The 27,273-nt window shown below is 47.0% G+C and overlaps 1 protein-coding gene across 1 annotated transcript in view; it reads right to left on the bottom strand.

The window, feature by feature from the left end:
* Positions 1-27,273, bottom strand: part of XYLT2 (xylosyltransferase 2) — a 294,426-nt gene that overhangs the window by 146,324 nt on the left and 120,829 nt on the right. Inside the window, exons 5-7 of the mRNA XM_069654872.1 lie at positions 21,675-21,755; positions 20,912-21,128; positions 20,147-20,323 (exon numbers count right to left, since the gene is read on the bottom strand). Coding sequence (XP_069510973.1) covers positions 20,147-20,323; positions 20,912-21,128; positions 21,675-21,755 — 475 coding nt within the window. The remainder of the gene's footprint in view (positions 1-20,146; positions 20,324-20,911; positions 21,129-21,674; positions 21,756-27,273) is intronic.

The raw sequence follows: 27,273 nt of genomic DNA, 5'->3' as shown, positions 1-27,273 counted from the left end.
AAAAGCAGGGGTTACAGAATGTCAGACCATGTTAGAACCCACATAAAGTAAGAGGTCGAGATCATGCTTGATCTTGGGGTAATAGAACCATCTACAAGTCCATGGGCTAGTCTAGTTGTACTAGTGCCAAAGGCAGGATCCAAGGAGTTGAGATTCTGTGTGGACTAGAGTTCTTAATGCAGTCACCAAGACTGATGCCCATCCTTTACCCAGGACAGATGAACTGGTGGATAAACATGGTTCAGTCAATTACCGCAGTACATTTGACCCAACCACAGGCTATTGGCAAATAGCTCTGATAGACCCTGCCAAGGAGAAAACTGCATTTTCCACCCCAGGAGGCCTCTACCAGTTTAAGGTAATGACTTTTGGGCTAAAGAATGCACCTGTTACACTCCAAAGGATGGCAAATCATGTTCTGAATGGGATGGAGGACTTCTGCATGGCATACTTGGATGACATTGCAGTGTTCGGCCCCGTTTGCGAAGAGCATATTGACCACTCGGGATACGTATTGCAGGCTCTTGAGCAGGCCCATTTGACAAAGGCAAGCAAATGTCAAATTAGTCAGAGTAAAGCGGTCGACCCTGGACATGAGGTAGGAGGTGGTGAAATCAGGCCATTGCCTAGCAAAGTACAAGCTGTACAGAACGGGGCCACCCCTAACACTCAAACCCAGGTGACAGCCTTTTTAGGTATCACTGGTTACTATAGGAACTTCATAGAGAACTATGGGAAAATAGCCTCTCCCTTCAATGTGGTGATCCCACCCAAATTCCCCAAGAAGGTCAGGTGGAATGAGGAGTGCACCATGCCATTTGAAGGACTCAAGAAAGCCTCATCAAGCTCCAGTTATGAGAGCTCCCGACTACAACCAATCCTTTAATTGTACAAACTGATGCTTCAAATACAAGAATAGGTGCAGTTCTGAGTCAGCTGGATGAGAAAGGCAAGGAACACCCAATCTGCTTCATCAGTAGGAAACTGAAGGATCGAGAAACAAGATGGGCAACCATAGAACGTGAATATTTTGCCATTGTGTGGTCTTTGAAGAAGTTTAGACCATACTTGCATGGATCTACTTTGTAATTCACAGACCACCAACCCTTGAGATGGTTAATGCAGATGAAGGGGGAACATCCTAAGTTGTTAAGATGGTCAATCAGCCTTCAGGGGTTGGATTTCACCATTTAACACAAGTCAGGGTGTAATCACCAAAATGCTGATGTCTCCCCAGGAAGTATGACTGACTGGAGTAAGGAGAGGATTCATCCAGGAGTAGATTAAATCCCCTTGCCCCTTAGTCTGGGGGACAGGGGATGAGTGTTAGGGAGAATTTTCAGAAATGTGCTAATTCCCTTTTACCTTAGAGACCACCCAGCTCTTTTGCTCGACTTTAGGACTTTTAATTTGTAACCTGGAGAGAGTGAGACCTTTTTCCCACACATGTATTTTATTTTGACTTGGAGTCCCACAAACTCCATAGGCATCTTTACATTGTGACACACAGCACCTTCAGTGCAGTGGTACAGGGAAGTCTTAGATTGCCCAAAGATTTAAATGCCTTCTCTTGGTGAAAGTTACTCACCGTAGTAACTACCTTACTCCTAGTCCATAGTCCTTTCCTCCATACTTGTGGGACATTCCGTCCTTCGGGACAGGACCTGAGCACTTTTGTAAAAAGCATCTCCCTTCAGTACGTTTCTATCGCCAGGTCCGAGACCATTTAAGCAATAGAGGATAATTTTTCGAGGGGATGGCGGGCGGGCGTATGGAGGAAAGGGGACTATGGACTAGGAGTAAGGTAGTCACTATGGTGAGTAACGATGTTATACGCCAAGTCCCATCCCCTTTCCTCCTTACTTGTGGGAGATTCCCAAGCATGCACCTGAATTGATCTGGGTGGATGGAAAAAATTCTTCAGCACAGCCTGGCCAAACTGGGCATCAGCCCTGGAGCTCCGGTCCAAGCAATAATTCTTACAAAAAGCTGGAGAGAAGCCCACGTAGCCGCCTTGGCAATGGTTTCCCAAGGAACATACTTGTGAAAGGCAACAGCAGCCGCTTTGCCACGTACAAGATGAGCATGGATGCCTTTGGGTGGTTGAAGGCCCTGAACGCTGTAGGCTTCCGAGGCGCAGGAGGCAATCCATCGGGAGATGGTTGCCTTGGAAGCCGGTTTCCCTTTCGAATCACCGAACGGAACGAAGAGTTTTGAAGAGCCCCTAAGTTCACTCGTTCTATCGAGGTGGAATTTGAGGGCTCTCCCGACATCGAGGTTGTGCAAGATTCCCTCGGGATCCGATGCCGGGTTCGGAAAAAAGACAGGTAATGAGATTGATTGGTTCAAATGAAAATCGGTAACTACCTTAGGTAGAAAGGAAGGATGAGTGCGAAGCACCACCTTATCCTTATGGAAAGTAAGGAACGGGTGTTCCACAGAAAGAGCTAGGAGCTCACTTACTCGCCTTGCCGATGTCACTGCGATTAGGAAGGCCACCTTCCAAGAAAGGTATTTCAGATTGGTAGTGGCCATGGGTTCAAACGGCTTATGGCACAACGCGGTAAGCAACACATTCAGATCCCATTTGGGATGTGGGGTTTGCACCGGTGGAAAAAGATGCAGAAGAACCGCAAAATGCCTTTTAATGACCGGATTCGCCAATGAAAAGGAACAGTGGTCAGTGGACAGGTAGGTCGCAATGGCCGATAAGTAAGTTCTGCAAGCCATGAATGCCTGAAGTTGCAGGGTCGGACAAGAAAGATAAAAACTTGTCAACCGTAGCGTGCCTAGGGTCAAGTTGCTTAGGTAAGCACCAGTGACGTAAACAGAGCCATTTGCTCCTATATTGAGACCTCGTAGAAGGCTTTCTGGTGGCTTGAATAATGCGCATATTGTCCTCCGACAAATTAAAAACTGCGCTAAAAATCTGAATTCCGGCACCAGGCCGCCAAGCTGAAAGACTGGGGAGGGGTGCCACATTTGTTGATCGCACTGGTGAAGCAGGTCGGGATTCAACTGCAATCTGATCAGTGGAAGGACCTACAGATGCTGAGGTTCCGAGAACCAGAATCTGGCTGGCCACGAAGGAGCAATGAAGAGGAGAGTACAGTTCGATGCCTTCCTGAGCTTGCGGAGTGACCGATTAAATCAGAGGCAGGGGAGGTAACGTGTAGGCCTTCATGTTGTGCCATGGACTCAAGAGCGTCCCCTAGGGAGGAAACCCCGAGACCGTTTCTGGATGCTTACAGAGGAAGTTTCCTGTTTGTAAAAGTCGCAAACAGGTCCACTTCTGGAGTGCCCCATTGCTGAAAAATAGAGAACATCTGTGTTTAATTCCCATTCGTAATTGGCTTCAGATTGGCAGCTTAGCGAGTCTGCAGTCACATTGATGTGGCCCGGAATGTGTACAGCCAGGAGCCAAACCTTGTGCTGGATGGCCCATTCCCAAATCCATATGGCTAGGTCCACAAGGAGAGGACTTGGTGCCACCCTGCTTGTTGATGTAAAGCATAGTCACAGAATTGTCTGTGCAAATACAAACTATTTTGCTCGAGATGGACGGCTGAAGCTTTGAGTGAACACGTGGCGCCTAGCTGAGACCAAACAGGTGCACACAGAACTAGAAGTGCTCCGCTCCCAGGGAGAACCGCAGATTTTTTTCGATGCGGCCTTCATATCAGGATGTGCATGTAAGCGTCCTGAAGGTCCACCACACTGAGCCAATCAGACTATTTCGCAAGGTGTGATCCTCTTGAATTTCTCTTAGGGAAGAGAAAGGTTCAACTGGGAAAGGTAGATGATAGTGCACAGGCCAGCCTGGTTGGGTTTGGGCACTGAACAGATGGTAGTAGAAACCCTCCCCTTGCTTCCTGAGGGGAACAGGTTACACCGCCCTGAGGTCTAGATGTTTCTGTACCTCGGCGCTGAAGGAGGGCAACCCGATCTGTTGAAAGGGAATGCTTGAAGGTTGGGTTCGGAGGGAAAGGGGGAGGGGCAAGCAAAAGCCCACCCGAGTGATGGACAAAACCCACCAGTCTTCGGTGATTGTCTGCTACGCCTCCAGATGAGGCGAGATTCGTCCTCCCACTAGTCTCATGCTACCGACAAAAAATATAACTTGGCTGATTTGTCGGCACGGAGACTACCTGACCCTGGAGAGAAGGCTGACGGCCGAGAGAAAAATCTACCATCTTGTCGTTGTTGCACCGGAGTTTGTTCTCCATGCACGGCGGTCCTGAAACCCCCTGAACCCAGAGAAGGATCGAGTCCGAGACCCTGACCTCTGCGTACAAAGGCCCTTACCCAGGGCCTTCACAAGGACCAACAAAGACTTGCCAGTTTGGGTACTCGCTTTAGGCTTTGTGATTTCCTCATCCGCAGAAGAACGAACCAGTCCTTGCTGTCAAAAGGGAGGTCCAGAACTTTGTCTTGCAACTCCTTTGAAAACTTGTCGCATGGAGCCACGCCTGGCGGGAGATGTCAAACCCTTACCATAAGGCCTTGAGCTGAGTTATCTACGTGGAGTGCTGCAGATTCCAGCAGATCCTGTGCTAACACTCTGGCACCCGACAACCCAGCTTTAAAGTCATCTAGCCTATCCGCAGGAATACACTCCTGGAAATCGGCCAACTCCTTCCACAGCCTCAGATTAGCTGCTACCAGGATGAGCTTGGTGTTTGCTTGACGAATTGGCAAAAACTTTCTTGCCCAAGGAGTCCAGAATTTTGTCTTCTTTGGACAGTATTTGAGCCGCAGCAGTTGAAGATGCAGAGGCCAGTTTGGACTGAAGTGTGGCCGCAGCTACCACTGCTGAGGAAGGGAGCAGACAAGAAAATAAGGCTATCCCCTCAGAGGTGTGAAGCCTGTACCGAGCGTCAATTCTGTCGATTTGTAGCCCGGTGTGGGACCTATCCCAGATCTTACAGACCTCAGCCAAGATGTCCTTCTGGAGGAACAGACCGGTGTGCTCTTGAGGTGACAGAGCAAATGCTCCCGAAAGAACCCCCTCCTGCGGAGCGGGGGCCTCAGGTACTGGAATATCAACGAGGGCCATCATATCTAGGACCCGGTCATGGAATGCTTACAGAGCGGGGCTGCTCACCGCTATCCTGATCCGTTTGAGGATCAATCGGTGAAGCAAAAACAGACACCTGGTCCGACATGTGCACCGCCTCAGGTTTTAAAGAGTTATCCCGCTCTGCCGGCATATTCTCTATAGGGGACAACGGAGGTAGAGGCGGAGGTGGGCCGACAGGAAGAGGTGGTACAACCGTAGGCTGCATAAGAACAGCCGGGCCGGAAGGCGGAACAGGATGTTCAGGGTAAAGTTCCATAAAAAGATCTTTAAATGACGCCTTCATGGGGTAGAGTGCATGAGCATTTGAAACTTCCCAAAAACGTATCCTCAGACAAAGGTTTTGGCGTTAGGGCAGGCAGAGGCCACTCGTAACTAACGCAAGGAGGATGGTTGCCAGGAGGGCCCACCACCGGCGGGGTCCACATAGATCAGTGGAGCAGAAGCAGGAGGAAGCGAGACAGTATGAGGCAGCGGTGCCTGAGCACACCAGTCAAAAGAAGGGCGGAACAGGTTTCTTTTGTCCACATGGCGTGGAAAAGGCTGCTGAGCCCCAAAAGGAATGCTCCCAGCACAGACGTCATGAACGTAGGTGTAAGGGAGCTATCCAAAATGCCCACCGTGAAACATGACGGTTGAGCCGCCATTTTGTCGACACCTGAAGAGAGCTGTATCGCATGTGGAGATGAGGCAATTGTCTCCTCAGGGGTGTCAGGGAACTTCAGCAACACTTTAGCCTTGAACACCAGGCTTCTCGACAGAGCTGGTACTAGGAGGTCTCAGATGTTTACTGGACATCCTCGAGATGGCCGCAAAATTAGACTTCAGAGGAGGAACCTCGGCAGAGCCGGTAGTGGAGGAGTTATGGTCTGTGACTCCCCCCTCTTTGCCCTCTCGTCAGAACCAGTACCACCATAACCCTGGGTGCGGGAGAGTCGAGGAATCCACCTCACAGACAAGACCTTCAAAGCAGGTCTCTCGGTTCCGTCAATACTGACCTTAGCCTCAAGAAGAGGAACCTCAGGTTTTAACCCGGTACGTATAGCTGCCTCAAGCCGTGGCTTGGTTTGGAAAGCTCCAGAAACTGAGACCTCAGGGGGAACTCTGGTATCCAGAGCCGCAGACAAACTGGGCTGAACTTTAACACCTAAAAGATGACCCTTGGAACGGTCCGGTTTTGGCAGGTCCATTGTGGGAACCCTCTGAGAAATCTCTGGTGCGCCCATTAGGCATTCAAGGCACCTCAGGGGAATCCCTGGTGACAGAGCTACATGAGCCCCTCCCGTCCTGGAAGAGCCCAGGAAGGAGTCCCCTGGTCGGGGCGCCCTAAAAAGTAAAGAAAATAACTTACTGGGCGTTTTCTTTTCATCAATGAAAAGCTGGAAATGAGGAGGAGGAACGTGCTGAAACACTGCCTCCCACCAAAGACGACAACGTTGGAGTGCCCAGACGGAGAGGGAGTCACAGTAGAAACACAAATCCCAGCGATGGTCCGGACCCAGACACTCCAAGCAGAGAGAATGGGGACCCCGCCCTAACGAAGCGACGTTCACATGAAGAACAGGACACGAATCCCAGACGCTCCGGCACAGACGGAGGACTAGACGGCTGTGGAACCGCAGCAGGAAGGAAAGACAAAGGGAATAAATGAAAAATCCCTGGTGATTCTAGTGCGTCCAGCCTGACCACGTGCAGAAAAGGACTGAAGGACTATGCGTGGGGCGGAGCTCAGGAGGGAAGGGTTATGGCTACGTGCGGTACCACACGTAACAATAGGACAACAAAAATGTTCAATTTTTTATGCTTTTTACAAAAGTGCCCCGGTCCCGTCCCAAAGGACGAATGTCCCACAAGTATGGAGGAAAGGGGACGGGATGTTGAAGTACTACTGTTTCCAAGAGCAGTGAAGTGAAATTGACTTTACATACATTTTGTAACTTTCTAGCCCTAGCACACATTTTACCATAGGGTGCTGGAGGGGTTACTTTGTATCCCCTTTGTCTAGTTTCTCCTTAACATTTTTATGTTACCCTTTCTACAATTAATGGCTGGTGGAAGTGGTTTACTTTATACTACCATTTTGTGTTTTACCGCAGGCTGTGTTCACAGATGCAGTAAGGCACCCATGGGTGCCCATTTTGTCAAAATGGCCCAGTCGCCTTCTTTCTCCATTTCTTGTTGGAAAGGTCCTTCTTGATATTTACTCTTCGCGCCAAAACAGTTTTGGCCCCTTTCTTGGTCTAGTCTTTGGCGAGATTCACGAGTGAAGCTCGCCTGTCTCCAGCATGTCTGGCAGGGGCAGGAAGTGAGGGAGGTGCCCGAAACTGTGTGCTTAATACTCTTGGTTACAGGAATACACTCAAAGGTGATTGGCCGGCTGGCTGTCCTTCGAGGACAGCCACCCTGCTGTGTGATCGACAGCTAGGTTGGAATGAATGGGAGAAACCTGCATGAAAAAGGTGAAGCTTTTTGGCTTGGAAGGCAGAGTCGACCACTGGACGAAGGAATCCAAAGGAGAACTTGGAAGAAACGCCTGCTGCAACTCCTGGACCGTTAGTTTGCCCAGTGAATCCCTGCTGCTGTGCTGCAGCTCCAAATTCACCTCGACTAGAGAAGGCCTGCAAGGACGACTTCTCCCCTTGGGTTGGTGGGACCAATCAACCCCAAAGTTAACTCGTCTGGACATCCTCTCGGAGCTGGCTGTACTTACTCTGCTGCTGCGGGAACCGAAGTGCCAGGGCGAGGAACACCAGATCGAGTGCATCGCTTTTAAGTCGCTTTTAAGATGTGAGGAAAGTCTGAAGTGGTATCCAAGAACCTCGGTGTTGCTATTTGCTATAGACGCGAGGAGCTGAAACCGCGAAGTTCTGCTTAATTGAAGTTTCACCTTTGCTGCCGCCAACCTTCCCATTGTGTTGCAGGAGTCCACAGAAATCTTCCCTCTTGTCCCCACGACTGAAGCCCAGGAACAGCAGGATCTGCAGAGCCACACAGGAACAGAAGCTGGCTGAAACCATTTCTTCTAACCAAAGGTACTGTAAACCCAAGAGGACTAACCTCTTGTTGTGTAGCCTTGCTGGTTCTCAGTTGACACTGGTCTTTGTTGCCAGTGCAGAGTTGCTTGCAGCTTTGCCCCTCACAAGCCTCCCAGCTTGTGGCCCATCAAGTGAATCTTATTTCTACAAACCTTCCAAAAAACACTGTGCAAGACTTTTACTTACCTGCAAAGATCTTCAGCTCCCCTAGACTTTGTTCAACTAACAAGGACTGTCCTGGCCCCCTGAGAGACTCTTCCCTACCTCGACTTTGTGCTTTTGCCTTTTCCTCCAGGAAAGGGTTCATTAGAAGGTTTAAAAAATACTGACCAGTTTATAAATTATTTGTTAACCTTTGTTTTATTCCTCCAGCTAATCTTTTGCATCCCAAACTCAGTATTGCTCTAAATGTACCAATGTCCACAGTGTCCTCGCTATTTAAGGCACCCAAGAGTGTAGGAAGTGTCTTTGTGCCATCCCCAATGGGTATCATCTGATTTAGAGGAACGGAGTGAGTTTTGAAGTGTATAATAATTGTTACATGTTTTGCTCCCTTCTGAAGAAGGCTTATTGAACTGACTGAAATAAATGAATAATGGTTTAATCAAGAAACGTAAGTGTAAGTGTTTATTTGAATAATTGTCAAAAACTGTTACAACCCTACCGCTCACATTGACCCCTCGAGATAAGCCTGCGTACTCAGCCACACTAAAAACCTGTGTAGTACAGACTTATACCAAAGGTTGGGTTCCTATTGCCAGGAGGTCAAGGTTGCTGTAGTCTTCCAAAGGCTACTGCACACAATCTTGCCTAACAGCATAAAAAGCATGGATCCCGAGGCTGAAGACAAGCGTAGCACTGGAACTGAAGAAACGAGGACGAAGAGGAGACTGCTGCAGTTACTGCCAGGCAACCAAAGATGCCTTCCGTGTAACTGGCTGTTCGACCCCTTCTTCCAAGCATCATTAAGAGCCCCAAAAAGGACAAAACTCTCCCTTAGACTGGTGTGTCCAATCAGTCTGAGGATGACCTGCATTTCAAGCCATCCCACGAGGAGCTGTGACCTTCACAGGTTGCAAACCGCCAATACCCTGGGACCTTTGGCCCCTGCGCAGTGCATCACTTTCTGAATATCGGATCCTCCCAAAACTTGGTTGACTCCTTAGGCATCTCCAGAGGCAATATTCCACTCCTTGAAGCCCCCTCACTAGAGCGCTGGACTGAGAAAGAAAGATGAATCAACCGGGTGGTAACGGTTCATTATTGCTTTGCAAAAGGCACCAAAATCACAGAACCCTGAAGAATCCTTTGCCGAGAGCCTCTTCACTTGACTGCTGCTGTGAGATCTATTCAAGTGTCCCTTCTTTCCTCTGCCAGACCAGGAATCCGGTGAGCGAGTCTGCTGTTTGTGCTGCATCCTCTTCTTCAGTTCTAAGGTACTGTGAGGCTCTTGGTAAACCTTAACGAGAGTTGTTTTGCTGCTCCTCTGCTGCTGGAGTGCCGATTTGTGCGCTTTGGAGTTAGCCCATACACATGCATGCAGGACCAACACCTGTGTGCTTTCACAGAGCCTTCCCTGGAGTCCCTGGACCCTTTTTCCAACAAAACCTTTCCTTACTTGCTACTGAAGACTTTCTCTGGAACGTTCTACAGCTTGTGCCATGCACTCCAATCTGACTGAGACAGTCGTAACTAGATAGGGATGTACTTCTAAAGTGTTAGGCCTCTGAAAATAATTACACACATTTACCCGCTTTATGTTGGTTCTGTTTCATCCATTTTTACTTGAAACAGATATTCTGAAAAGTTATTAAACACGTTTTACTTACCTTAGAATTGTATACTGCCATTCTACAAGTAGTACAAAAGTTATTATTTACTGTGAATATTGCATTGGTTATTCTAAGTTACTTAATGTGGGTTATAGTACTTTGCTTTGTGAAGAATTACTTTACGTTAGTGTACATATCAAATAAACCATTATTTGTAAATATCTTTAGTGTGTCAGTGTTTCTTTGGGCCTATGTGTATACTCTAGGTTCTTTGTACCACCTACAGCCCTTTCTCCCTCCTAAGGTAAGCCTGGCTGCTCAGCCATTGCTACCAACATACTTGTGTGGTTCAGGCCTATACTAAGAGTTGTAGCCCGTGTCCCAAGTGTGAGTCTTCTAAAGTCCTACGTAAGGGTAAAACGCCATCACTTACAACTCAATCCCTTTCCAAAGCACAATACTGCTTTTTTGGCATTACAACCTGGAAATTAAAGTTCTCAAATCAAACTCAAAAGGCAAAGTTCCAGTTCAAAACACCATCATTCCTTATTGTCCACAGTTGCTTCTTCACTTTCCTGGAGGATGTTTTTATTTTTAGTTATCTATTTATATACCGCCGAAAACCAACAGGCATCAGGGCGCACAATTACACGATTTTACAAACACAGAAAACAGCACAAGTGGGAAGAGAGCAGGGAAAGAAGGTCCCGCAGGGAGAGAAGGTCCCCACAGATCCTACAGGTAGTGAAATCCTCCAACGGGTAAGGTTTTTAGAGACTGGCGAAACACCCTTGTGTTAACTTCCTGCTGAAAAGTCAGCAGTAGTGTGTTCCAGAAAACCTCCCTTTCTCTAAATGTCTGGGTCTCAGTGTTTATCCCTGCACGAAGCCAGGGGGAATGATTCCCTTCCCCTAGCCTCTCTCATACTCTGGTCGATGTGGGTCCCAGACCTGCACCACAGTTCTAAAGTCATTTGTTTTGGCAGACCTGGTTCAATACTCTGCCACGAAAAAGATGGCTAGTTAGGCTCTCCCTCTCAAGTTGTGGGCCTCAGACGCTGCTCCCTTCTCTGCATTTTACTCCCAATAGACCTAGTTTACTCTTCTGCCATGTAGTAGATTATTCCTCTGTGTTCGATGTGGGTCCAAGACCCCTGGTTTGAGGTTTCTCTTGTCCCCTTTTCTAATCCCGACAGCCCATGCATCTTCTGGGTCTCTGTCGTTCCTCTTTCGGTGGTCTCGGGCACTTCCAACGTTCTTGTTGGCTTCTCTCACTGCGGCTTTGCAGCGTTTCGTTCTGGGCAGGTTCAGCGTCTCTCCATAACTGCTTCATCCAGTTGCTTCCTGCGGCACGACTCCCATGTCCCCAGTTCTCCGGTCGGCCTGTGCATGGCGGACTAGGTAGGGACACCTCGGTGCCCCCTTCTCGCGTCTTGGACAGCAACCTCTCCTTTCTGTGCAGGACATGCTCCCAGCTCGCAGTTCCTCCTTCCTCGGTTGCTATTTGGAATGGGCGATGGCGTCTAGACCACTCATTCAGGTTCCAATGGGAATTAGTTATGGATCCTCGTCTCGGTTCCTCTTACTGAAGTCACAGTAAAGCCATCCCTAATCTTCCTCAGCTCAGTGCCTGCTGCTTCATCAACCTTGCAGACATACAAGAGTAACATGGAGGTGTGTGGCGGGGGGCAAAGGGGGTGTGAAGGAGTTGTGTGGAGGTCTGGAGGTGGGTGGAGAGTAAGGGAGTGTACCGCATTCTCCCGAGAGGTCCTCCCTGATCCACAGAGAGGGAGTCTATCCCCCACTGAGTACCACCCCCAGGGGGACCCAACAGGTAGCGGCCTCTCCTTCCCGTCTCATGGGAAGGTGCTGCCTCTCTGGGAGAAACGACGAAATTGGTGGTGGCAGATACATTTTAACAATGTTATGCGTTACTTCTAGCGTGCGCATTCGCACCCCCCCACCCCCGCCCCATGTATGGCTACTAAACGTGGCTAGTCCCATAAAAAGGCTGTAACATGATTTCCTCTTGTTCTTTGGCCATATTGTAGTTTGCCCGCCTTCCTACCTGGCCAGATCAGGAAATTGCATACAAGTCCATGCACTTGCCCGGGAAAGCTGCTGCTTGCACGTGCTAGTGGTCTGTGTGTGGCCCAGGAAGGGGGTGGGCTATCTGGTCCCATTTCACATGCACTGAGTATAGGTGTGGGGTAATCCAATAGTTTTTTTTTCCTGATTGGGCAACTACTGGCTCTTTGAATGGGGGCAGATCCTTGGCATCGATGGGCTTAGACTTGCTTCCAGGCTGGATTTTGGGTAAGAAGAGGACTCCGGAATCTATTTTTTCAGATCAGCTAGTGGGGCCAACTAGTCTTGATGCTTTAAGTATCTAGCTGCCCTGAGCCTTTCGAAGTGTCCCTGTACCACCCGGTGGACTGATCAGCTCTCTTGTGGGATACCTCGTCAGAAGTGTCCCTGTTCGCATCCAGAGGTTTGGTGGGTGCCAGCTTTTGGTCGCCTTACCTGTGAATTTCAGCGTCCCCCGCATAAATGTATCCTGTACTAGGGAAGTTTCTTCAACCGCGACAAGAAGCCGTTGTCAGGGTGTGGCGTGCATCAGTGAATCTTGCAGTGAAACTAAGCAATGGGAGTTTCGGGCACCTCCCTCGTTTCCTGCCGCCGCCAGACACCCTGGACCTAGAGGCGGGCTTCACTCGTGAATCCCGCCAAAGATTCAATGAACAAAGGGACCACACCTGGTTTGGCACACAGTAAATCTCAAAGACCTTTCCCCAAAGAAATGGCGAAAAAAGAGTGGGTCCATTTTGACAGAAATGGCACCCATTGGTGCTTTACCGTGGCTGTGAACGCAGCCCGCGGTAAAAACCCATAATGGTAGTAAAAAGTAAACCGCTGCCACCAGCCATTCAGTGAGGAAAGGGTAACAAAATTGTTACATGAGAAGCTAGACAAAGGGGATGCGAAGTATCCCCTCCAGCACCCTATGGTAAGATAGTGTGTGCTGGTCTAGAAAGTTACAAAGGTAAGTAAGACATGCATTACTTACTGTAATAGCATTTCTGATGATTGTATCTGCTTAGATTCACATGCTGTGCATCTGGTCCGACATCCAGTGGTAACCGCGAAGTACTGCATCTTGTCTTTCAGGGAATGAAAGGGGACGTCGGCATAGGCGTGTCTGTAACACTATCCCTAGCGTGACGTGTACTGTACCTAAAATCCCTCACGCACCGAGGTCCCTCCGATTGTATTTTTTCTGCCATGAGGGAGCCCAAGGCTATTGTGAGTGAGTACATAAAGAGAGAAAGTACTAAGACGTCTATGTTCCTTCCACCCCGAGCGGGTGGAAGGTATGGAGGGCGCATGTGAATCTAAGCAGATACAATCATCAGAAATGCTATTACGGTAAGTAATGCATGTCTTCTGATGCTTGTTAATCTGCTTAGAATCACATGCTGTGCATAGACTTGCGAGCAGTACCCGGAGTTGGAGGTGGGTTGTGAGCAGTAACAGAGAAAAAGAGGTCTTAGTACTTCTTGTCCCACCTGAGAATCAGCCCTAGAATGTGGTTCTAGGCAATAGTGTTTGTAAAGGTGTGTACAGAACTCCAGGTTGCCACTTTGCAAATGGGCTCATGGGGAACATTTGCAATGAATGCTATGGAAGCCCCAGTGCCCGAGCAGAGTGTGCTCTAGACTTGAAGGGCAGTTCTCTTGGCAAGAGCGTAACATAGTGTGATGCATTTGACAATCCACCGAGATAGCAGATTTAGAGACAGGATCCCGTTCTCTACCAGCTGCCACTGAAACGACCGTTTCCAGGGCCTCATCCACTGCCTTTCCGAAGAGGTTAGTTTCTTCAATGGGTTTGTTGATGAGAGCAGCCTGTGTCTCAGGCGTGAACCCTGAGTTACGAAGCCAAGCGTGGCGCTTAAGTAAAGTACCCTGGGCCAGAGACCTGGCTGCTGTTTCAGCCGTGTCCAGAGTGTTCATCACATTCTGGTTTACTTGCCTGCCTTCGGTCACAATGGTGAGAAGCCTAGACCTGATGGGTTCTGGGACCTCCTGGCGACCTTCCTGTACTAGGTTCCATTGAGCGTCTGCATAACTCGCCAGCAGAGTAGTGTTATTTGTTATGAGTGTGGTATATGTAGCCGCCGAGGTAACCCGCTTACCTAAGGCATACAACCTCTTGGATTCTTTATCCGGAGGCGCCTCCCACATAGCAAGGGGTACTCCTGCCCATTTTCGGGTGGTAGTCACAACCAGGGAGTCGGGGATGGCGTGCCTTTTAATGTATTGAGGGTCCGAAGGAGCTGGCCGAAATAACTTTCCTACTCTTGGGTTCACTGCCCGGGTCTGAGCTGGCGACACCAGGGAGGGGGCCAATCTTGTTTTAACAGAATTAAGGAGGGGAATAGCCTGGCTTGAGGGGGGGGGGGGTTTCTCCTTGAGAATGTCTTCTACAAAGTCCTGCTCGGGTACCGCTTCTTGAGTAGTGATTTGGAAGTGATCTGGTGCCTTCCTTAACATGGCACTGAAGGCCATTTGGTAGTCTACAGGCAAGGCCTGGCGAGACGGGGTGGACGGAGAAGAATCCAGGCACAGAACATCAGCGTCCTGATCTTGTTGGGGGAGCATCCAAGGGTCCGTCCCCACTTGCTGGGTTTCTTCCCAATTGTCTGTGGCATCCGTCTGGTCCTCATTATAGCCCTGCAGGAAGGAAGATTCTTCATCTTCCCTGAAAATGTCCTGATAAGTATCCACCTGGATAATGTCTTCATGATGGACAGGGACCGAGGGCTGATCTTCTTGGAAAGGTGCAGCATATTTAAGATTAGGTTCTCCACAAGATCTTTTCGGGGAAGGATGTTCAGAAAAATGGATAATTTTTTCAAGACGATCCATGCACCCTTTAAATCTCTCCCTTGTCCATTTAGAGGAACCAGAAGGGCCTATGGGTGGAAAAAACGTCGTCTTACGTCCCTTGATGCCGAAATTTGTCACTCAGGGTGTTGGAAAGAGGCTCCAGACTGTCCTCATAGGTCTCGCGAGAATCGAAGCACCATGGCGGATCTATAGATTTGTCCGCGGCCTGCCCCATATTTTCAACGGAATAGGTATCAGCCCAACTGCCAAAGTATTTCTTGCAATACTTTGTTCAATCACTGCCGAACCGGCGTGAGTTCGTGGGTCCGAAAGTCTATCGTTAGATTTACCGCCTATCGCGGCGTTAGAGGGCCTAGCGGTAGGTATTTCGCATTGAGGCCTAGTCGTAGATTTTGGGCCTACCAGGCCTTTAGGGACTGTCGGAGCGTCGAAATTCTGCACTTCAACGTGTAAACCTGATTCAGGGGTAACGCCCTTATTTGTTTTGGAATGCCCAGTTGAAAAAACCTGCTGCGGATGCAGCAAAGGCTGTTGATCTGAACGATCAGGTATCCGCCGAAATTTGACGGCCATGCTGGCGCCTTCACCTTTTTCGATGTACCCGTCGAAATAGGTGGAGGGGTTGTGTGTTTGGTGTAATGCGTTCTTTGTACGCCCCTGTCGCCGGGTGTTGTCCCTGAAGCGAGACTAGTGTCAGGCCTTGAAGGGTCGGGGACAGGCGTGGCGGACCTAGGCGTGTCGCCTCGAGGTCCATCACATCTGCAACCGATGTTTGGTCATCGGAGGTGCCCTCGTCGCTTTCGGTGGATGTGGTGTTGGGGGTTCTGCCCGTGACACACCGTACGCGGCCCACCGCTTTACACAGCGCTCCTTAAGACTCTTAGGCCGAAGGAGTTTACAAGCTGCACACCGCTTCTCGTCGTGATCTAAGGGGAGACAGGAGTTGCACGTCCTGTGCTAGTCCTTCCATGGGTATTTAACCCTACACTTAGGGCAGAACCTAAATGGAGTCCTTTCCATAGCAAAAGGTGTAAACAGATTACCAGACCTAGAGAGTAAAGAGGGGGAGAAAGGAAAGACATAACGAAGACATGGCCACCCCGACCCCGCTCTTCTTACGTGGATGCTTCAGCCGCCGGATCTTAGGCGCCGAAATCCACCGCCGTAGACAAATCCCCTGCAGTCTTCATCGAAGTTCTTAATCGCCGTCGAAATGACTTAAGGGGGAATAACCAACAAAGTTGGTATAAAGATAAACAATGTCCCTTATGTAAGAGCTCCGCTATAGGGCGACCAGTTATCTGGGCGGGAAAAAAAAAAAAAACAATCTAGGGACCTCGGCACGTGAGGGATTTTGGGTACACTACACATCACGATAGGGATAGTGTTACAGACACGCCTATGCAGAGGTCCCCTTTCGGTCCCCGAAAGACAAGATGCAATACTCTATGGTTACCACTGGATGTCGCACCATATGCACAGCATGTGATTCTAAGCAGACAAACAAGCCAAGCATCAGAAAGTCAATTTCACTTTACTGCTCTGGGAAACAGTATTTATCCCAGAGAAGTTATTTAAACCTTGGGGAAATCTGGAAGACGTCCCTGTGTCACTGCACTGAAGGTGCTGGTTAACACAATGTAAAAGATGATGCCTATGGAGTTTGTCAGACTCCACAACCAAAAGAAATGCAGAGTTAACAATCACATTAAAATACATGAGAGCGAGTGGGGAGAAAAAGTGTCTCTTCAGGTTAAAAAAATCAAGTCCTCAAAATCCAGCTAAGTTGCTGGGGGTTTCTAAGGTAGAGGGAATTAGCATATGTGACAATTCTCCCCAACACTTGCATTTCTTTATAGCCAGGGGTTGCAATTTACAGCTGTCTGACTTTAAGAATCCTTGTACCCGCAGCTCCTGGGCACCTCTCACCAGAACCAACACATGGAAATCCAACCCCCAGTCGACCCATCCAGTCTTGTGGGAAAATCGGAGTCAAGATGGGGTGGGAAGGGGGGACAAGGTTGAAGGGTAAGTAAATACAAACGCATTGCCTCTCCCTGTCCTCCATAGGATAACATTGAGAACCATTCTATGTATCCATCCATTCCACTGCTTTTACCTGCATCAGATACATTCTGGGCAGAAGCATTGTGACTTTTGGGCACAAGTCTGCACTCTTTACAGGGATTGGACTTCTGAAGCTATGGCATATTTCCTGCGACTTGGTTCCATCTTACTGAATCACTTACCTTATTTTATTAATTTAAGTCAATTGAATGCATTTTAGAAACTACGATGACTGTCTATCTTTGAGTGTTGTGCGATAGTATAACCTGCTTGTTTCATTTTTTTAGTTCATGTTTTGGAACTAGAATAAATAGTGTTTTTGTACATTTCGGTCTAAATTGGAACCCGGACCCCACTCTACTGATAATAGTCTCGACTGCTCTCCATTGCTACCTTGATTGGGTTTTGGCTAACCTCTAAGATTCCCTGTTCACTATAAGTAGGGTGGCCTCCTAAAATCACTAGGCCATATTCTAGAAATCCATTTTAAGCAGTGGAATCGGGTTTAAATGTAGGTAGATTGTTTAATGTATTTATTTTTTTACTGACATTTTTGCATAACAGTTTAAAAAAGGACTAGCAATCTGCATGCAGCAAAACAACCTGTCAACCACTTAATTTCAAAGTTCCCAAATGCAGCCATATCTGTTTCTAAAAATGAAAAACCCCAACCTGGGGACAGATTACAGCAAAAATAAGCAAACATTTTAACAGAGTGGTGGCCAAAGCATTTGCCAGTCCTCTGATAACTCTACCCCAAACCCCTTCCACAAAGGTGATGACGTAATAAAGCATCTAGGCATGTTTTGGGCGCTTCCCCAGCAGGATAACTCTGCGCACACCATGAACATCACCCGCTTGCGACCACGCTGTCCTTGTGCGTCACTTGAAGATTGTCAATCTTTTGATGTTTACAACTTAAGTGGGTGCTTTCACAGGGGAAATGAACAGATAAGAGGTCAAGGTAGCTTACAGCTTTTGATTTTTTTTTTTTAGATGTTCACCCTTCTAGCAAGTGTCTGATCTCTGCTCTTTACGGATGTATTGTCGAGTCAAACGTCCAGGAGACCAGAGTTTTAAAAGCTCAATGGGAAATACTTCTAGGATTTTATGTTTCGGAAAACCGATGGGCTATTTATCTGTGATAAAATGTATAACATCTCAAAATCGCCCCAATTTAATCCACGTTATTGCATAGGTGGTAATGACCACCAAATAGGCTATCCAAAGCTAAGGAAGAGTATTGGAGAGGATCTAATGCAACAAAACAAAAATCTTTCATATGTGGTGGTTGTGTTTCCAGTTTACGGATGGCTCTCCTCGATTAAAGAGGTTGATGGCTTAGTGAGGAAGAATGACCCTATGTTACTCCTGGGAGACGGTTACACCAACAATTGGGGCTGCGTAGTAGGAATATGTTCCCTGGCATACGCAGAGGACGTACCCAGGACAAGGCCGTGCAGAACCTTGTTGTAGGCTACAAAGAATTATTAATGAGAGGTACCTTAAAATATATGTAGGAAAATCAAAAGGTAGTGTGCGTAGGCAGACCTGATGACTGATGTAATCAGGAGCTTCAATATGGCCTGATCAGGTCCTTAAAATGCAGCAACTGCTTCAAGATTGTGAAAATCCTCCACTAGGCAAGTAAACCTGCTACACTGTTCCTGCACTCAATTAGGTCCGATTTTTGGGTCTCCTCTAGATATGCCAAACATATAGGGGCTGGTCTGAGCACACAACAGTGATAAACAATGGTGTTGGGGTCCAGCCAATCACGTTGGACCCCCTAAATTACCAAACACAGGGGCAGCCCCCACATTTTGTGTATTAGTGGGTCTAGGTCCAAGGACTGGTCTACACCAATCCAAACGTCTACCAAATGTGCAGGGCTGAGCTCAAAGTCAGCGTGTCTGTATATCAGCCATTTTAGGCCTGTCTCATGGTTTTGCCAAACAAAAGGATGCCCAACAAACAAAATAGCGGAGATCATGACACAAAAATACATTAGTCCTCAATAGCTACAAAAAAAGGTACATTGGTATACCAATGCAATACATCTTGCTTGCACCACTGATGAAGGCAACACTAAATAGCTGACACCAACTTATTCCACACCAATAAAGAGTGAAAAAACAAAAACAAAAAAAATTGAATCCATGGCCAAGAATGGGGTGGTTAAAATGCACCTGTGTCCTAGGAGCTACATAGGCCCATACACCCATATACTAAATAAAAATGGTTTAAGCAGCTCCCTTACCTTAAGTAGTGCCACACATACACCCATTCGACATTGTGACCGCTAGTTACAATATATAGATACGTATTTACAAAAAAAGGTACAGGGTGAAAGCATCAGCCCACAGAGTCCTCCATCTTAGTGTATACGGATCATACATGGTAGGGAATAGTATGACCTTACGAGTACTCTCCGTTCACGGTGGCCAAAGAGGAAAACAGAGCGCAGTGGACTGCAGGTAAGAAGGTTAATACGCATTTTATATATATATATAAGAAATGCATTATTATTATTATACACTTTAAAAAAAATGTACCATTCCTGGCCAGGAAGGGGAGGTTGTATGTGTATAAGGACTACGTTAAGTGTTGGTTAACTATGTGCTAAATATCAATTACAGCCACGTTTTGGTAGTAAAACCAGGCATAGTTTAGAAATCGCACAAATAAACTATGGGTGCCATTTAGTTGCTTTTCCATTCACACTCGCAATAAAATAGTAGTGTTACCTGTTTGAGTCTATCGCGACTGTATTTATTAAAAGTTAATATACAGCATTAGTTACAGAACAATTCGAGGACAATTAAATCATTGTCAATTCTCGAACCACCTCTGGCCATCGTCACACATTCTTTTCCCCGCCTTTAACAACGCCCTGTGCTCCTCCTTCAACAGGAGTAACAGCGATGCTGCTTTAAACAAAATGGAACCGCTGTAAGCGAAATGTAAACCTACCACTGCAGCATGGCATAATGAAGGGCTCTGATCACCCTTGCAGGAACATTGCAGTTCACGTGCCCAGGGGCAGCGCCCACAATATCTTAGCTTTCAAAGAAAAGCGCATAAGATTCCATACCACTTCTAGCGAGGTAGGCTTGTTCGTGTTGTTGTGCTGAAAGAAAGAGGGCGAACGTGCAATGGGAAAGAGAAAACAAGGATCATGCAATTTTAACCTGGCCGTGAATGGCTAAGGGGCCGCTCGGTGGATGGTTAGGGAAAGGTCTGAAGAACGTCAAAGCAGCTAGACAAACACTCAGGATTGTTGTACCTGTAGGCGTATGAAGTCCTGGGGCTTGAAGTCGTTGGGTGAGCAGCCGCACCAATCCACAATATGTTTGTACTGGCACTTGCAACCTAGCTTGCGGTTCCAGTTGGTCACTCTGAGGTTGTTGTCGATGAGGGTGTCACACGCGCGACTGTTCTCCAGGACTGTGTGAAAGAAGGACTGGGAGCAGGTGAGAGATCAGGGAGAAAAGTGAGGGATGAACAGTCTCAATATTGCTGTATTCTCAATCTCTTCCCCAGTGACTCATGCACTATGGCCAACCTGCTCCCCTAATGCCAGAGAGTGCATGCTATTGCTGTTCCAAACACATTATACACCCCATTGTTCAAAGAGAATGCTTGCACAGCCGCGGTATAATCTTTTCTGTAAAAGAGTGTGGGCTAAATAAGGGTGGGAAAAAACAGCCAAAAAGTAACTGTACCTGCCAATCTCAAGCCTTCAAAACAATGACAGACTACTAGATAGACACTGACTTCAAGGTTTCAGACACGGGAAGAGTGCAGCATTCGCCCCCCCGCTCCCCCATTCCCCCGCATGCATTGAACAATGCAGTGTGTTAATCTTTACAAGAGAACCGAGGGCAGTGCTCAACACAGTGGGACAGAGAGCAATGTACTACACCTAGTAGCACAGAGTGCAAAACTCTAAAGCAAGGAATATGGATCACTGCACACTCCGCGTCCGGTGGAACACAGCCCTATTTATTGAAGCATTATTAAGGAGAAGTACACAGTGCAACACACTTACCTCTGCAGGTAGAAGTGTGTAGGTGTAAAACCTCTGTAACTGGGCCACCAATTCATCCTGTGTGTGTATCACGTACTCCACAAAGCTTCGCGTCAGAGCAAACCAATCTGAGCCGCCATCCACCACGATACCCTCTGGGATCTGTCGCTCTCCAAGGCGCCACATGTGGGAGTCACATTCGTGAAAGAGACGGTCCAGGCCCTGTTTCTTAATAAACCTGCACAGGGTATACCGTGGGACAAATTACTATGACAGCAAGATCAGACACGGAGTCAAGAGTGTTAGCAACTCAGGGGCAAGAGCCGAGGGGAGGGCGCCACACCAAAGGAGAGAGGCGAGGGGTGAAAAAAACATAGCGAACGAATTAGGGGCAAAAACCCAGGGCAAGGACCGATGAAGGAGGTGCGAAGGGAACCTCCAGGGGGAGAGCCAAGAAGGGAGGCAAACCCACAAGAGCCATGTAAACTCAAGGTTAGCACTGGGGGGCTGGCATTTTCGATAAACCCAAGGCAGTAGCTGGAGGGTGGTTTCAGGGGAAGGTAAAAAGGTGAGAGCCGGCAGATAACACCAAGGCAGGGGGTATACACATACAGGCGAAAGGGGAGAGGAAACTGGGGGCAAGAAGCGAGAAGGCAAAGGGGCCAAGAAGAGGAAGCAAAGGCAGCGGCAAGAAGAATGAGTGTGTACCAAGTGGACACCAGCCAGTGGGAGAGGAAAATACACAACAGATAAGCAGATTTACTGTGCAGATTAATGCCATTACCTAGCGTTATCTCTGCCATGGGACTTAAGAAAGTTCTTGTCTCTGTACTTAGAAAGGAAGAGCACCAGCTCATCATTTGTCCTGGCCAGATAGTAAGAAGAAAAAGTACGTTAGACAGCAGAAACAATATTTAAAAAACCTTCCTTAAAATATTCTCACAAAATGTTATAAACAGAAAAACCAAAAAGCAATGCCCAATACGTTCTCCCACCCTACCTATAGATGAAAAAAGACAAGTGTAAGAAAACACTGGGAACTATTAAAGATTTACTACATGTACAAAATCTTTGCTCAGATCAGGGTTAGGTTATGGGCCCATCAGCAATTATCCTTTGCCACTTTTCAGTTGTTATACCATTTATCAGACTAGCTTCTTGGGACGTGTTGGTTACATTGTTTAGCAGGGTCCAGGTTGCTGCTGCTGCTGATTATGATGATGATGATGATGATGATGATGATGATTTTGAGGCCAGTACCTTTAGCATAGCTTCCCAGTCTTGTTGGTACATATAACCTAATCGGCTTTGGACCCAATTCCGATATTGCGCGTTTAGGGATTTCAATGCCCTTGCTCGATCTATGGTAGCAAGGTTTTTGGAGTTTCGTTTCATTCTGTGATGTTCTGATTTCTTCGACCATAGTTTTTGATCGTAAGCGTGCTTCGGCTTATGTATGGTCTCACTGTGTTGGCAGATTGAATCAGGAAAAGCTGCAGTGCTGTAACATACTGATCCACTAGTTGCTGTGCATGCGCTGGAATGGCATCTTGATGATTACCCATCATATTCTGCAGCTATCCTAATTTCCCACTGGTCCATCAAATGCGGTTTCTAGTTGGATTGATGCTTAATTGACAGTATTACCCAAATTGTTCGAACACAATTGTTCGAATTACCCAATTGAACGAAAGACAAGGAGATAGATAGATTATATATATATATATATATATACGGGGGGTTTCCCCACATATGTGTAACAATTGACCTTCACAATTCGGTCAATTGTGCATGGGTCAATTGTAATTCGAACAATTGTAGTTCGAACAATTCGTATACAACCTAATTGACCAGGATAGTGAGATTTGATCATGTCCGTCTGTCAGAGGACTTGCGTCGCCAGGCAAGTGTAATCATTATGATCACTGTAATGTTGCTTAATCACTTCTAAGTGGTCGCTGTTTGAAAATGTGAGTTTGTCCATATATACAAAATCAATAATAAAGGATCGATTTCCTCTGGGCCAGATGTATTGCAGTGGACAGTCTCCCGGGAAAGCACCGTTTGCAAGATATAAAAAATGGGTCTTTATAAAGGATGTCCACTGTTTTATATGGATATCCTGAGTTCTTGCATCATCCAATAGATGTAGATTTAGGTCACCACCTAAAATGATCGCAGAAATGTTGGGTGAGGATGCAATTAATGACATTAGAGTGGTTATATCCTCAATGAAACGATCGTCTGAACTTTTTAGGTGATTCCAATAAAGATTGACGAGTGCAATAGTGTAAGACCCTTGTTTGATCTTAGAAAGTTGTACATAATCGTTAGGCGCTGCCCAAGCTTCGCAAGTGTAACCTGTTGCGATTTGGGTGGCTACTAATAGTCCAGCAGATGGGCGTCCTTTGCCCGATGACATGGTTTTTACAGTAGTTATCGGATACCCATCCCATATAGGGTCTTCTAATAGCCACGTTTCTTGCAGAGCAACAATGTGCCAATTATTGAGACCATTCTGTGTGGTGTTCATCAGATGCGCATGCCCTCTGGTATTCCAGCTAACTAAGCTGGTCGAGATCTGTGATTTAAATTGAGTTGTTATGACCGTGATAGTGATTCAGATCTTGGTAGCAAGGTGTTGGATGGCATTGAATTCCCAGCTAAAGCTGAGAACCGATCAGAGAGCATCAGAGAATACCAAGCTACTGGCATTTGAGTTAATCTCATGGGATTGCTGTGTTTGGTTCAAAAGGCTTTGGCAAGAGATCTTTTAAGATTTCAAAGCCAGGTTTGTATAACTCCTTTCTGGAATTCTCAGAAATGTGCCAGTTCCCTCTACCTTAGAGACCCACAGCAACTTTTCTGGATTTTGAGGACTTTACTTTTTTAACCTGGAGAGAGCAAGACCCTTTTTCCCCACACTCATGTATTTTTACTGTGATTTTTAACTGTTTCTTTTGGTTGTGGAGTCTGACAAACTCCATAGGCATCATCTTTGCATTGTGTCACACAGCACCTTCAGTGCAGTGACTCAGGGAAGTCTCTTAGATTTCCCAAAGGTTTAAATACCTTCTCTGGGATAAACTACTGTTTCCAAGCGCAGTGAAGTGAAACTGACTTAACTTATCGTTTGTAACTGTCTAGACCCAGCACACACTATCTTAACATAGGGTGCTGGAGGGGTTACCCAGTATCCCCTTTGTCTAGCTTATCATGTAACAATTTTATGTTACACTTTCCTCACTGAAAGGCTGGTGGCACTGGTTTACTTTTTACTACCATTATGGGATTTGACAGCGGGCTGCGTTCGCAGCCAGGGTAAAGCACCCCTGGGTGCCATTTCTGTCTAAATGGCCCGGTCTTTTTTCGCCATTTCTTTGTGGAACGATACTTCTTGAGATTTACTCTGCGCGCCAAACCAGGTTTGGTCCCTTTGTTCACTTTGTCTTTGGCTGAATTGACGAGTGAAGTCTGCCTTTTGCTCCAGAGTGTCTGGGGGGAGGGAGGTGCCGGAAACTCCGTGCTTAGTCTCCTAGGAGACTCAAATGCACTCTGATGATTGGCTGGCTGACTGTCCGGCAAAGACAGCCACTCTGCTGGGTGACTGACAGCTAGGCTGGAATGAAAGGGAGAACACTGTATAGAAGGTGAGTCTTTTGGCTTGGAAGGCAGAGTCGACCACTGGGCGAAGGAACCGCATAAGAACTTGAAGAGGATGCCTGCTGCAACTCCTGGACCATTGGTTTGCCCGGTGAAGCCCTGCTGCAGTGCTGAAACGCCAAGTTCGCATTGACAGAGAAGCCCCTGCAAGGACGACTTCTCTCCTTGAGTTGGTGGGACCAACCAATTCCAAAAGGAAGCCACCTGGACATCCTTCTCGGAGCTGGTTGAATTTCTAGAGTTGCTGCTGGAAACCGTAGAGCCAGGGCGAGAAACACCAGTTTGTGTGCATTGCTTTTAAGTTGGCCAAGAGCTCCAGGAAGATCCTCCGGATTCCCAGGAAACAGGACTGACCGAGCCTGAGCCCCCTCAACAGAGTTCGGGACCCCAGAAGCAAGGAAAGTCCATCTCGACAGCCAGGAACCGCAGTGGTGCCATTTGCGGTAGATGCGAGGAGCTGAAACACCCAACATCCACTGAATTTGATCGTCCCAGTGCAGGATTCCCCCCCAACGTCCTCCCTCTTGTCCCCACGACTGAGGCCCAGCAACAGTGAGATCTGCAGAGCTGCACAGGAACAGAAGTCATCTGCTGTATCTTTTCTTCAATTCAAAGGTACTGTACAAAGGCTAATCGAACTTACCTCTTGCTGTAGAGTTGCTTGCATCTTCTACTTCTCACAAGTCTAACAGCTTGTGGCCCTACATTGATTCATCTTTTTTCTTCAAAGACTTCTGAAACATTGTGCAAAGACTTTCCACTTACCAGCAAAGAAGTGCTTCAGCCCTAGACTCTTGCCTATTGATTTTAGCTTAGCCTATTTAACTGATTGACACTCATTGGGGGAATCTGAAAGGATTTGCCTGCTTAAGAAATATTTGTGGTATCTTGTTTGCAATAATAATTTTTCCCTTTGATTTGCTCTTAACTAATTCTGAATGCCAACTGTAATACATTAATGTCAACGGCACTCTAGCAATTGAAGTCACCTGTGGGTGTAGGTCTCTGCTGTAGGCCATCCCAAATGGGTATTTACTGATTCTGAAAGTAAGAGTGTATATAGTTTTGAAGTACATTTGTGTGGTGTTTTACATTGCTCCCTTCTGAAGGCAGCTTATATTCACTGACTGGTAAATAAATAATCGTTTTATCAAGAAACTCTTTGTGTGTTTGCTCGAATACCTGTCACTGTGAATCTCTAACTCCTACAGGTCACATTGACCCCTCTTGAGATGAGCCTGGCTACTTGTCCACACTACCAACCCGTGTAGTACAGACTACTACCAAAGGTTGGGTTGCTATTGCTAGGAGGTCATGGTTGTTGTAGTGCACCCTAAGGGTATTTCATTCAATCTTGCCCAGCACCTGCCATAAGATGTTATAGACCACACCTGATTGCATAAATAATCTGACCACCGATCGGTTGGTTGAATAAATTACACTTGGTTTATGTCCACTGAGCAGACGACATGAAGGCTTGGAATTTCATCAAAAACATTTAGCACACTTCCTCTATTTAAATCATACACTAGAAATGGCAACGGTCTGCATTTTAGTAATAGTCTATGATGAAGTACTGTGTGGCCTTTTGTCTTCAAGTTGGTTGCACTCTGATCCTTTGAAGGCCCATCAGTGTCAGACTATCTTGATTCCACCATTTTCATTATCGTCAGCAGTTGTTTCTTTCTTTGGGATTTAGTGTGTGGCATACCGGGAAACCCCGATGTCTAGATATTGCAGAAAAGGATGTACATGTTATCGCTGGATGCTCATTTGTTGTTGTATTCCGTTTACCAAAGTATTGTTGTAGTGAAGTCTGGATCTTCGCTTGCAGTCTATCTAGGTTGATTGATTCATGGCACAGTTTTGTTAGCTCATTTGGTTTAACAAGTGACATCACAACATTTTTAGTAATTTCATCTTGCGTTATAGTAAGCGGTCTATTAGAGATGTCATGCTCAACTGCTTCGACTAGCTTGTTTATGGGTTGATAACTAAGTACACTCTGACTTGCTGATGCGGCAGCGGTGCACCCAGGTAGGTATCCCAGGGGACAAAGAACAGCCGCCTTTCATACTCCGCCCCTGCTTCCTGTCCTCTCAGACAGCCCAGAGCCTCAGCGGGCTTTCCTGCTGAAGACAAAAGTCAAACCAAGACCTCCCCCACCTAGGACGACAGAAAGACCAAGAAAGGCCAAGGACCAAGAAAGGACAAGCACACAAGAAACGGCGCAAAAAGAATAAAACACAATTTTGGGTCAATGGTGACCGTTCTGCGTATAACCTCAGCTGTGAAGACAGCCTGCGAATAGAAATGACACAAAAGTTGGTAGAACATCAGCTGTTCAGGTATGCTCGTCATTGAACAGAAATGTTACAGGAGGAGCGAGAAAAGGGATACAAGGTAACCCTTCAGCACTCACATAGGGTGGTGTGTGCTGATCTCACAAAAGGAAAAGGTAAACCAGATTTAAAAATAAAATAAAATTACCCCCTTATCCCATATCCTTTAGAACAGTAGTTCTCACAAGGAAAAATAAATTAATCTAAAAGGAGAGCCCAAAGGGCTCCCAGCAACATTCTACAAAAGGTGCCGTGTGCTGCAAAAGTGAAACAGATGCCTTAGAAAACATGGAGGAAAGCATAAACTAAAGTAAAAAATTGAATGAACAAGGGTTCCCATAGTCCAAGCAAAAGAACAAATGAGAGGAAACTGGCTCC

This window comes from Ambystoma mexicanum, chromosome 3q, assembly GCF_040938575.1.
Source record: "Ambystoma mexicanum isolate Mex_15411 chromosome 3q, UKY_AmexF1_1, whole genome shotgun sequence".
Lineage (NCBI taxonomy): Eukaryota > Metazoa > Chordata > Amphibia > Caudata > Ambystomatidae > Ambystoma > Ambystoma mexicanum.
This window is presented reverse-complemented; position numbering and strand designations above follow the sequence as displayed.